Below are 12,296 nucleotides of genomic sequence, written 5' to 3' on the forward strand. Positions count from 1 at the left end.
CCAGTCTTATCACAAGGACACTTGATGCTATTGATAGCGCGGTTAGGCACTCCTTATTAACCCTGAACGCAGTATTAATGAGTCCAATGCTAGTAGCGCCGGTCTGCTATCTAAGTGGGTGGTCACTTTTCTGAAGGAGTCTGCACTCCGGAGCAGTAAATCTAATGCTACCATAATGGCTGCAACGTCGGCTTGGAAAACACTGCCATAGTCAGGAATGCTGAAGCGGGAGTTGATACAGAGCTTCTGATAGTAAACCACCAACCTTACTCTCAGCTTTGACTCATCCGTAAAAAAGCTCACTCTTCCTCTCTTCCAACGGCTTTTTACCGCCCACAGGTCTCTCGCCGGTTTGTGGGCAGAGAAGAAGCCTCCAGAGTTCGGTTTGGTGACTCCATCATCCAAGTGATCCGGTATGAAGTCAAAGTGTTTGAGGATTTCCGAGTGTTCAGACACGTGCACCTTTAGGAACCCAGATTCTCTGAGTCTAATAGCAACTTTCACAGCCATACACCTTCCGACGATGTCTACGGGAAATATGTGCAAGATGGCGTTAAGTGCCATAGTTGCAGTGGACCTTAGTGCACCACACTTGCTGATGACCGCCGCCCGTTGAACACTCTCGAGTTTTTTTTAAGTCGATGCCTTTTTTGGCTCTCTTCGAAGAGACGAGAGAAACTCCTAGTCACTAATAGAGGAGTTTCTTTAGATTGGCCATTATGGTCTCCCAAGCGAGCTTCTACTTTTGGCGATACTGTATGGCACGATCAAAACGAAGTCTATGAAATCACCATAGCATAGTACTATTGAACGAGTTGATCATCAAACAAATTCAAACGCTATTCTTAGTATATGACAAAATTATGTTTAAGAAGTGAAATAAAGTATTAACTTTATTTTTCTTTCTGGGAGAAAATAGTAAAAAAATCGGACATATCAAGTCCTTATATCCGTTGTCCATTTTAAAATGCTATACGTATCCCATTTAAAATTTTAACGAGTATTTAATGAAAAGAAGGAAGAAGCAGAAATGGAGGAGTCGAGGTATAAAAAAGATCAAGATAATTGTAGCGTAGTATATTCTTCACCTGAACAGATCAATACCAACGTTAATGTTTTTATGAGGATCTACTCTCGCTTTAGATGGCTTGAACCAGCCAGCGTAATATTCGCGTTTTAATAGCCTAAATTATAACAGTTGTTGTAAACATTATACTAACGAGTTCATAAAGATGGATTGAGCTGAACACTTTTATTATTTACTATAGGACCCGCCCACGTTTTACTATGGCTGATACATAGGTTGTACTACTAATACCATCTATATGATTTCTATTAGTTAGATTATAAGTATTAGTTAAGGAATAATCGCATTTTTGGTGAAGCAACTTGTGTTAGTTTACAAAAAAATTAATCAAAAAGCATTTCGTGCGTTAAGAAAGAATTGGGGTTTGAGGTAAAAATACTATTGAATTTGGCTTGTGCATCACTGAAATCAATCGAGTCCAATCGATCGTCAGCCTAGTGGACTGCATATTAAGAAACGGTTCTCAAGCGTGGAAAGACAAAAAAATTGGCTGCAAAGGTTTTGGCATCAGTCTTTTGGGATGCCCGTGGTATATTATTCATCGAATTATAAATGAGCCAGTGTTAATTCATTGCACTGTGTATTTGATTGCAGTTCTATTCCACCATTCCCAATATTTAGCAATTTTATTATTTTTCAGAAAGGATCAGTTTGAAATTGTACGCATATAATTATGTACTTCATCGTTCCCGTTTAAATATTGCATTGCTCTGTGCAATGACTCGAAAAGATTTCTGTATATCTCAAATTTTAATACACCTTTTTATCAACACTTCAGTTATGCCGCTATTTTTTTATGTCAGATCTTTTGCAATTTTAAATTGCCTGTCAAGATACCCCCTCCAATAGTTAGCAGTTATGAAAAAAAATGTTATAGCTACCCATAGATGGATTGAATCACCCAATTTATTACTTACGAACGAACAACTCTGTCCACATTATGAAAACTTGTCTACAGATGTCGCCTTTTACTTTGGCATCGTTTTTTTTATTGCACATTTACGCCAATTTAAGGTTTGAATATTGATACTGCGATGGTAGCGCAACTTTTCTATCGGATCCAATGATAAAACATTCGAAAATTAAATGAAATGAAAAATTAATTTTAAAAAACATTTTCCAGTGTACCAAATTGTGAATCTAAACCATCCTCGAATCTCGTTGAACACACACAAAAAATTTCATCAAAATCGGTCAAGCCGTTTAGGAGCAGTTCACATACAAACACACGGTCAGAAGATTTATATATATAAAGATTATAATTAATTTTTGTAACCAAGACCCCTGTAAGGGCTCATTAAGTTTTGTTTTTTCTTTAACTGGTACTAGTTTTCTAAAGCGAGTCGGTGTCAAGTAAAATAGTTGTTATAAAAAATGTTTTATGAACTTACAGACATAATTTGATTACTGTTTACCTAGTGATCATTAATCAACTAATATCTTCGACTAGCTGTTTTGTACAATTGGATAACTTAAAAGTTGTTGTCGGTTGTTTGAAAGGATTACGTCGTTGTAAGTACATATACCAATTGCTTTCCATGAAGCGAAACAATTGTGACAGGTTGCTTACTCAAACTAAAATAAATTGATGTTTCGTGGAAAATATTTTCATAAACAGAATTTAAGTAGTTTTTGTTTAACTTTCTGCCAAATAAATTTAACTTTATGCTGTAATTAATTTCACATTAACTTAAGCAAGCAAATCTATGCTTAAACTGTTAAGAAAAACAAGGTATACTGAAGTGTTCTTAATAAATAGTGGATCCTTTAAGGTTATGGTTTTAGTAGCACTTCAACTATATTGTCGAATAGGTCTCTGGAACTGATTAATTTCTGTTCAAAATGAACATAACGCAATTGTACTCGAGCTATTACAGCAGATCGGGCGAACAGCATGACGAGGCGAATCTCGTAGCCGCACATGCTACAATACAAGTCATACACAATCATCTTCTCCAGGTGGGCACATTCTTTACGCTCATTTTGTGCTGTCGTGATCGACACACATGTAATTTTTACAACAACCTCATGGAAAAGCTGTTCCACATGTGGGGTATATCTATGGTGCGGTTTGTGGTGTTCCACAAGCACTCCATGCGGCGCGTAAACGGCACAAAGCGTTTCAATCTCATACTAACGGACTCATTTCAGGCATTTCGGTGAGTCGAAACTCTATGGAATTTTAGTTTACATATAATATAATGCACTAACGATTCCAGTGAGATCGACATTGCGTCCGACTCGCGTCACAACAACTACAACGAGTATTACTATATCTTTCTGCAAGTGCGCGATGCAGAGATGCAGTCCAATCTACAGCAGATCTTTGCATATTGTTGGGCGAACTCGATGATTAACTGCAGTGTACAGACACAAAATGCTCGTGGTGAAATAATGGTCTACTCGTATTTTCCCTTTACGGACCACTTTTGCGGTAGCGTGGAGCCGACGCTTATAAGTCGTTTCAATGGCACGCATTTCCTGAACTCGACACTATTTCCACGCAAGTTAAAGAACTTCCATGGCTGTGTCTTGCGCGCCGCTATTCGACACATACCACCTTTCACGTTCTTGCATACTGATGAACGGGGCGTCAGCCATGTAGTGGGCGGCATCGAGGGCCATTTGTTGCGTCAGCTGAGCGAAATATTAAATTTCACAATAGAAGTTAAAGTGCCACCCGATAATATAGTATTCCAGTTTGGCGCTATTAGAATGGTAAATACTAGAGGAATTTCGTGATTCCAAAATAATGCATGTTTGTCTTCCTTTAGCTACAGCACGGCGAAGCCGATATGGGTTTGGGTGCTTTTAGTCAGAGGCCCGCACTGCTGGATATTGTTTCAGCCGTCTCCAGCTATTACCAGACGCGTCAGATTTTATGCGTCTCCAAGGAGGCATATAGTTTAAATTCCTTGGAGCTGTTCATATTTCCCTTCGATGCGATTACATGGTCACTCATTTGGAGCACGTACCTCCTATGCTGGGTGTTGTTCGCTGTATTGAGCAAATGTTATAAGCAAAGTTTGGAGAAGAATGTGCAGCCGTTCTTGAACACCCTATCCATTCTACTTGGCATGCCAACAACACATACGCCAATGTGCCATTATGGACGCCTACTATTCATCATTTGGTTATGCTTTACCCTGCTGATACGTGCCGTCTACCAGGGAGTACTCTTCACTTACGCACATCATGATACAATCGCGCCTGTGCCGTCGAATTTGGATGAGCTTGTTGCGCGCAATTTCACAACCGTTATATCGTTTTTCAATCGTGGTTTACTAACTGATGTGGAGCTTTTGAGAAAACTACCAACGATTACGACAACGGGTTTGGATGGTCTGAGCGTCTTCGATTATGTAAGGCACGTCTCCAAACGGAATTATGTCGCGATTGAAACTCAAGATTTCTTGCGTTACTACAAGAAGCGGCACAACAAAACGGATTATTTTGTGATTTTGAGCAATGATTTCATGAATTTTCAAAGCACCATGTATTTGGCAAAGCATTCATTCTTGATTGATCAGTTTGAGCAGGAGATTTGGTGGATACGCTCGGCGGGCTTGGTGAAGGGCTGGTATCAGGTAGAGTTGAACTATAGAAATGAAGATCCAAATCAGGTTGATGTCATCGTTTTGGGAGATGTCTATGTCGTCTTTGTAATGCTTGGTATAGGCTTAGGTTTGGCATTGTTGGTTTTTGGCTTGGAGATTTTGTCACTTCGTGTAAGGATTTTAAAAAGCTTACTTTCTAAAATATAGCAAGTCTATAATAAGGTGCTTCGGCAGTTCTTATACATAGCTTTGGGACATTAAAAGCTTATGCATACACAAAATTAAATATTTTCTTTTCAAAATAATGCAAATCAAAGCTAAAATATTGACAATTTTCGGTGTTACTCCGTATTATGTAAAACTAGTATGAAACAAAGAAAAAAATATATTCCCTCTACGTTTTAATAAGCAATAAAATGTAACAATAATTCTGTGAAATAAAAACTGTATTTCTTAACTTTCCATATCTTAAAAGAAACCTGAAAACCTTATAAATTTTGTTCGGATCCGATGAGTCCTAATCCGCCGGTGTACTTAGAGTTTGTCAGTCAGAGTTCATCCGTTTTTTTTGTCTGTGGGGCTTTATTTCTACATCGTTATTTTAAAAATAAAACTTTGATTTCAATATTCAAGTTCTCCAGTCGTTGTAAGTGATGTCAGCGTGTCGATGTGTCGATGCTTTTTGAGATCTATCAGTAGACCATATTGTGCGATGAAGTTAACAGCAATGATCGCAGACTGAAGATCAGCTATGATGAAGGTTCATACGAATGCTCGACGTAGACCAAGGTTGAGTGTAACTGGTTGACGGTCGTATGTGTTGATGCTAGTTGAGTTTGCTGCGTAGATTTTAAATTCTGAGAGTTCCAGCTTTTGCTTGACAAAAGCTCGTGGTACTATAGAGACCACTCTGCCAGAGTCAACGAGGAATCTCTGGTGTCAATATCTGTCATGTACATGCAGGCGATACTCCTTGCTGCATGAAACATGATGACTGCTGTCGCCAACCACCTTGACTGATAACCACAGCCTCGTTAGTCTCCTGCGAGCTTGTGGGTGCAGGGCTGAAGGCATCGTTAAGCGCTCCCACCAAATCTGCTGCGTTAAAAACAGGAGTCTGTTGGTCCCGGAGTTCGAGATCGCAATCGTGGCCTTCTGTCGCTGCTTTTACTGGCTTTGCTGGTCAGCTCGGAGAGTGTGGCTATCAGAGTCTCAATGGCCCTCTCCAGATTGTTCAGCCTGTGCTTGACAGAGTACTTGGTGTCGTGACTGAGATGTGTTTGGGAATGAAGACCACTGTTTGCGATGGCTTGGACATTAGCTGGAAGATCCTGCATGCTGGTTGACATGACTTGAGAGTTGTTGTGTGTTTCTATGGTACTGTCTACAGCTTCGGCGAGTTGGTCAAGCGTGTTGTTATTCTGGACGGCCTTGAGGATTCTGCACACAGTATCAGCTGGCAGCACCAACCATTTACAGCGAAGAAGTTCTTCTGATGCTCTGGTGTCAGCTAGGGTTCTCATCTTCCTAAAAAGCTGGCTAGGCTTCCGATTCCCAAGTTCAAGCTCTGTGAATAGTTTATGCTGGAGGTGAACTGAATCGGTGAAACGTTTAATGAGGTTAGTTTTTAGATAGGTAAACTTATGTTCTGCTGGTGGTGCCCTGATGATGTCGGCGCCCTCCTTGAGTATTTCAGGCTTCAAGGCACCAACAACTGGTACATGGCTTGTCAGTCCTAATGTTTCGCGATCCAAGTTGTGCCTCCACCTGAATGAACCTGAGCTCGGTATCGTTGGTCCAGAATTCAGGAAGTTTGAGTTGTGTGACTGCCATGTTGTGTGCATCGTTATTGGGCTGGACATTGCGGTAAAGATGGTGATTGTTGAAGTTGCCTTGTACCGCATTGAAAATTATGTTTGCACCAGGGGCAGGGAGGCCAGTTGTTGTGTTGCTTAAAAGCACTTGCTGAACATCTCTGGGTAACGATGAATTATGCAGCAACAGGTCGTCTCGCCGATGTTGCTGTATCTCCACTACCCTTTGATGTCGTTGATTTTGCTCATGGCGAACGGGTGAACAATCAAGAGTCATTGTCGTGAGACGTGGATGCAATTTGGGTCAGGTTGACGCAATCCGCAGAGATCAAGTCGGGGTCACCAATTTTAGCGTCTATGTATATATCCCCCGTATAAACAGCTTTCCTTGTGATAAATGCAATATTTATTCCTTATTTAACTTTACCAAAACATCAATCAATCAAATATAAAGTGTTCCACTTGTTGCGCCAAATGTTTCTTTGAAAGCGAAGGGGAACCCTGGACCAACAAAAAAAGGTCCATTAGAAGAAGCAGTACAGTTATGTGAAAGATAATTGAATGCTTTTTCGATGGTTTTGTGTGGCAGTATCAGTCCAACCGTTACTAAAATGCGGCGTTTAAGAAAATATTTGTTTTCTTGAGGCCTCTAAAAATCATTATTGATTTTACTTTAAGGTATTGGTTCGACCTTCATCGGGACTTTTGTCTCTAAGGATCAAGAAAAGAGCTTGAATTTCGGTGTAGTTGAGAAAAAGCTGCAACAAACGAAGTAATAGACGGTCATAAAAAGCAAAAACTCATACTTGGTTGTTTGAGAAGAAAAGTCGTATGGCATCGTTGCATGAATCGTTAAGGATTTATGAATAAAATATGCAGGTTTAATGGTGTCACCTTCACTAAGCAGCAATTTATGCGGTTCCATACACTTGCCCGCAGCACAAATGGTTTATTTTTATTTATTCACATTTTTTCACAAAAAATTCGTCACAGCCATCGCAGCGACACGTGTCAACAACTCTATCGTAAGCCACGCCCTGCAACAACCAATTTCAGCTCAAAGTTGAAAACTAAATGCATTGAGTATCACACTCAAATACCACTACGATTTCAAGGCGAAAATCTATACTATAAGGCGGAATAAAAATAGCAAAACAAAATGTATACGAGTGTGTGTGTGTGAGGAAAACAAAAGACAAGTGAAGAGTTTTGACCTAGAAAGTATGCTTTTTTCAGTATCACGAAAAGAAAACGTGCATTTAAAGTGTTTAACAACACAAGCCATACACTGGCATGCTGAGCGTGTGTTTGTGTATTTGACGCTTGTTGTTGTTTGGTTGTGTACGAGTCCACACACTTTGCTGTTGTGCATCCATAGAAGAGGTGCACATTTTACGTTGCACTTGATTCAATCATTTGTGCCGTGCATGACGACGTTCTACGATGCCAATTTACGAGTTTACGCCTCCTTCCGGCGCCCACCCGCCTTCACTTGACCGTCGCGTTAGCCGCTGGAAATGTGCACGCGTGTGCGCCTACTTTTCCATCAACCAGCGACCCGCATGCCACCTTGAGCTCGTTGCACATCGCTTTTCTTGCTATTGTTGTTGCTTTTGAGTAGAACCCTTTCGACGCTGGTCTTGCAAAAATCCAACGGCGCCTCATTAGCAAGTTATTTGTTGTGCTTGCATAATTTTAACGCCTCGTGGCAGTGAGGTGCATGCCCCTCTCGTCCCCTTAGCGGGTTGCTGTATAGCGGAGAAAAAGAAAACACAGAGAATGTGGAAAATAATGGGTCTAAAATGTGTCGCCACTCGTGTTGCAGAGACGCATTTGAATGGCTTCGATGGCCTGCCAATTGCCTGCATTTATCACCCTGCCGCTGGTGAGCATACTGTCTCTTTGGTTTTGATATTGCTGGCATTAATTGGACCGCATAATTACATACGTGGATCAGGGGCAGTGTCTAGGTTGCGCATCTGTAAAATATATAGAGAATATTACGTTAAATAACAGTTGAAGCAAGCTAAGCTTGTCAACGTTAAGATGTTTGAATTCAGATAAAAAGATTTTAACCATATTAGGATAGGTTTAACATAGAGTTTTATCCGAGAGTTAAGATCTCACTTGGATAGTTGAAACACCGCTCCTTTGTAATAACAGAAATATATTTAGGTTAGGTTAGTCTGATAGGCCAATAATATACTAGTTTTGGTCCCTTGTGATACCAGATGGAGTTCTGTTAGGTCCATGAGAAGTTCTTTGACAACAGACTCTGTGGTCTTACTATCGATAGCTCTTTCAGTGTATCATATGATGGGGACCCCAGATACTTTCCGTGTAGTATTGCCAATGCGGGGCAAGTGCACAAGAGGTGGTCCATTCTGCGGGCGTGTGTCGCCATCAGACAGTGATCAGTTAGTGTTCCGATCATGTTCCTACACTTTCTTCTATCGATTGCCAATAGAAATTTTGTTAGCTTTCGATCTACTGTTTTGCACATGACTTTTGCAGTTTTGCACCCAGGTAGCACGTTTCATCGGATTTTGATCACGTTCCCGGGTGTTAGTCCACTATTTCATTGCCCTCGATGCCTTTGTGACCTGGCACCCAGGAGAAGTGAAGTTGTTTGCTTCTGCCAACACTTTCTACTGCTGCCCTGCTTCTCCAGACACTTCTGGCCGATATGGCAGTAACTTCGGCCTTGAATGCATTTACATATAGACAAAGCGCTTTGAGCTTAACAACTTTCCACTTTCAGCCAAATTTGTCCAGATGACGGAAGATAGGATATCCAAATTGTTTGGATCTTGTAAAATTTGTAATCATTTGTTGTTGAATGTTGTTGTGTGCAAGTAATTCAACAGACCTCTATCAATTCACTCCGAGTTCAACGAGCTCACGCGAAACCCGTCTCAAGTACTGAGCAGCTTCAAGACTGCAAAAGTAATTGGACAATAATTTTTAACTTCCTTGCATCTCTGCATTCTACGATAGTTGAGAAACTTAAGCCAGTGTCTGTTAAAAACTTCGTCACGCATATGTGACAGAGGTAATGAGCCAACATCCACTGATACCGATTCTCAACGACGGCTACAAATGCGAGTCAAAAAGCAAATGCAAATATAACTATACTTGAAGCCCTTAGTCTTATTCAACACTCATAAAAACTACCTGTGGTCGAGTAGAATTCTATGATGCAAGTATCAACTCGGGTTTAAAGCTCAAGCTCTTTATCCACAAAGTCCTCTACGCCCTTACCAAAGTTCCATAGCTGATGTTCGGTCGGCAAAAACCTTGTATACATTATAATATAATCCGCTGAGATTGATAAGTAATCGCTAGACATTCAGCAAAGAAGTAAGTATGTGAAGGATAAGCACGAATCGGACCAGCTAAGTCATGCAGTCTAGTAGGTGTGAATTGAATAAGGAGGAAGCTGTTTTTTATCTGGCTACACTTAGAATTGACGCAAAACAGCGAAAAAGAAAAGCTTCTATAAACTCAGCTGTAATCGCTAAGCTAATAAATAAGAAGAGGATTGAAATTTTTCGCCAATGCCCCCTTCAATTTTAACTTTTTTCATGTGGGATGATCACCATGCAAAAAAGTATCTAAATTTTAAGAATCCTAGAGGCGCAGTGAGCTTTTTCATAGATGGATCGAAGCTCAAGGTCGCAGGCCGAGTATTCTGCCGGGAGCTCTCAATCAACTCTTGCTTCAAACTGCCAGACCATTTAGTGTCTTTCAAGCAGAAGTGGCAGCCATCGAGGTAGCTGCCGATGGATTTCTCCGAAATGCAGCTTCTTTTAGAGAGATATATATCCACTCTAACAGCAGAGTGATAGTAAGGATGGGAACGAGGTGAGGCTCCCCTGTCTTCGTGCATTCGGGCGCTTGACGTAACGGATTCGCGTGAGCCCAGCAATCGTTGGTAAGCAACTAGCACTTGTCCAGGACCACTGCACTGTTATCTGTTAGCAGGGTTCATATCGCGATAATGATAAGCTTCCTAGCTGGTTACTGTTCCATCGACACCCATGCGTTGAGGCAAATTTCGTGTGCGAAATCGGTGCGAATGTTGAAAAAGGCTTACGGTGAGTCTAAAATTCAAGCCTACGAGTGGTACAAAGCCTTCAAACACGGTCTAGAGATCGGTGAGGACATGTCTCGTTCTGGACGACCTTTAATCTTTTCAACTGATGAAAATATAAAAGAAGTGATGGATATGGTGCTTGAAAGTTGTCAGGCAAGTGTTGGAGAGATGGCAAGAGAGCTCGACATCTCTCGCGAGTTCGTTCGAATGATTTTGGTGGATATTTCGGATATGACATGCTTTCTTGCTCGACTCATCCAGATAAAGCTGAATTATTTAAAAAAAAAGTACCAAAAACAGGTCTCTTTGAAACCCATTTTAAGTCGATCGAAGAGATAAAAAAAATTCGCTGAAGGAGTTGGAAAAGTTGCTTCTAAACAATACCACCGATTCACAAAAAAAATAATTTTTGAGGGTAAGGTCCCTAATGCGTTGGCAATCTATTTGATTGACATTTCTAACGGCCAGTTATTAGCTATCAACCGCACATGCCCAAACCGAAAAAAAACCGAAATGTCATAATTTGCATTTACGCTTTCCGCTGCAGTTAATTATTTAATCATTAATAAGGTTGTCAATGTTGGGGGACATGAAGACCATACTCGTATATGGTAAATGCTCAGCACTCAACAACGACACCACAACCGCTACCCTCGTTGAAATGGTCATGATTTCACATCTATGCGAGGGTGTTTGTGAACACGTTCAATGTGTGAAATTAAATTTAAAACCGACGTTGAATGGTTTCCTCCGATGACCACGAATTTTCGACGTAGTGGCAGGGGAGATATCTACACGTAACAATGTTGTGGGTGTATTGGAAAATCGGTCGGTTTGCCGTTGGACGTTAAACGGAATATGTTCGAGGGCAACACGCAAGCACACACAAACACACACTTATCGGCGGATACATGACAGGTCAGTGGATCAAGTGCTTTAATTGCCACCATGCCCCCACCGTTTTCCAGAGGCCACACACCAGAACATCAGCACACCCGAAGGCCGCAAGTGTGAGTATGCGAGTACAAACATATGGCGATGGTGGACTCGTTATACGAGCATTGTTGTAATTTGTAATTTTGGCTCTGTGTTTTACTTCCACGTTTTTGTTTGCCTTTTCTACCATTGTTTTTTTTTTTGGTACTTTTGGCTGAGTTAAGCTGATCGAAGGGCGTAGATACGTATGTATGTATGTGGGTATAGTACATAATTTTTTACTTCCGCTTTCGGACTTAATCGCCCGGAAGACTAGAATGCCAAATGCATGCAACTGGGTGGGGTTGTAATTAATTTGAGGCTTATAATTGGTGAAATAAAAACGGAAAAACAAAAGTTGAAATGGGGGTGTTACTCATATATATATTTATTTTATATTAGGGTGGCCGTAAGTTTTGAAGGAATTTTTTTTGGAGAGGGTCAAGTATTAATATTGAATTCTTTAAGTAAATATATTCATAATTTTTTTAAAGAGGGGGAAAATATTTTCGTTGAAATTATTTAAATCTTCGTTATATTTTCTTCACTTTTCCCCTTACCGTTCCAAGCAGAGTTAGATTTTCGAACAGTTCTCGTCGAAAAAATTTCGGACCAATTCTGGAAGAACAACCTGTTATGAAAGTAACTTCTTTTTTATAACTTTTTTTCATGTATATCGTGTGATAATTTTCAACTAGCACTATTAAATATGTGGCAACGCCATTCATACTATTTTAATGTTTGTTTAATAAGTGTCAAATATATAT

At 40.4% G+C, this 12,296-nt stretch overlaps 1 protein-coding gene across 1 annotated transcript; it reads left to right on the forward strand.

Moving 5' to 3' along the window:
- Positions 1 to 2,879: 2,879 nt before the first annotated feature.
- Positions 2,880 to 4,913, forward strand: LOC126759881 (uncharacterized). The gene is made up of 3 exons (XM_050475057.1): positions 2,880 to 3,246; positions 3,307 to 3,805; positions 3,862 to 4,913. The coding sequence occupies exons 1-3, from the start codon at positions 2,930 to 2,932 to the stop codon at positions 4,849 to 4,851; spliced, it is 1,806 nt and encodes a 601-aa protein (XP_050331014.1). The 5' UTR covers positions 2,880 to 2,929; the 3' UTR covers positions 4,852 to 4,913.
- Positions 4,914 to 12,296: the final 7,383 nt, after the last annotated feature.

The sequence above is a fragment of the Bactrocera neohumeralis genome, chromosome 5 (genome assembly GCF_024586455.1).
Source record: "Bactrocera neohumeralis isolate Rockhampton chromosome 5, APGP_CSIRO_Bneo_wtdbg2-racon-allhic-juicebox.fasta_v2, whole genome shotgun sequence".
In the NCBI taxonomy this organism is placed as follows: Eukaryota; Metazoa; Arthropoda; class Insecta; order Diptera; family Tephritidae; genus Bactrocera; species Bactrocera neohumeralis.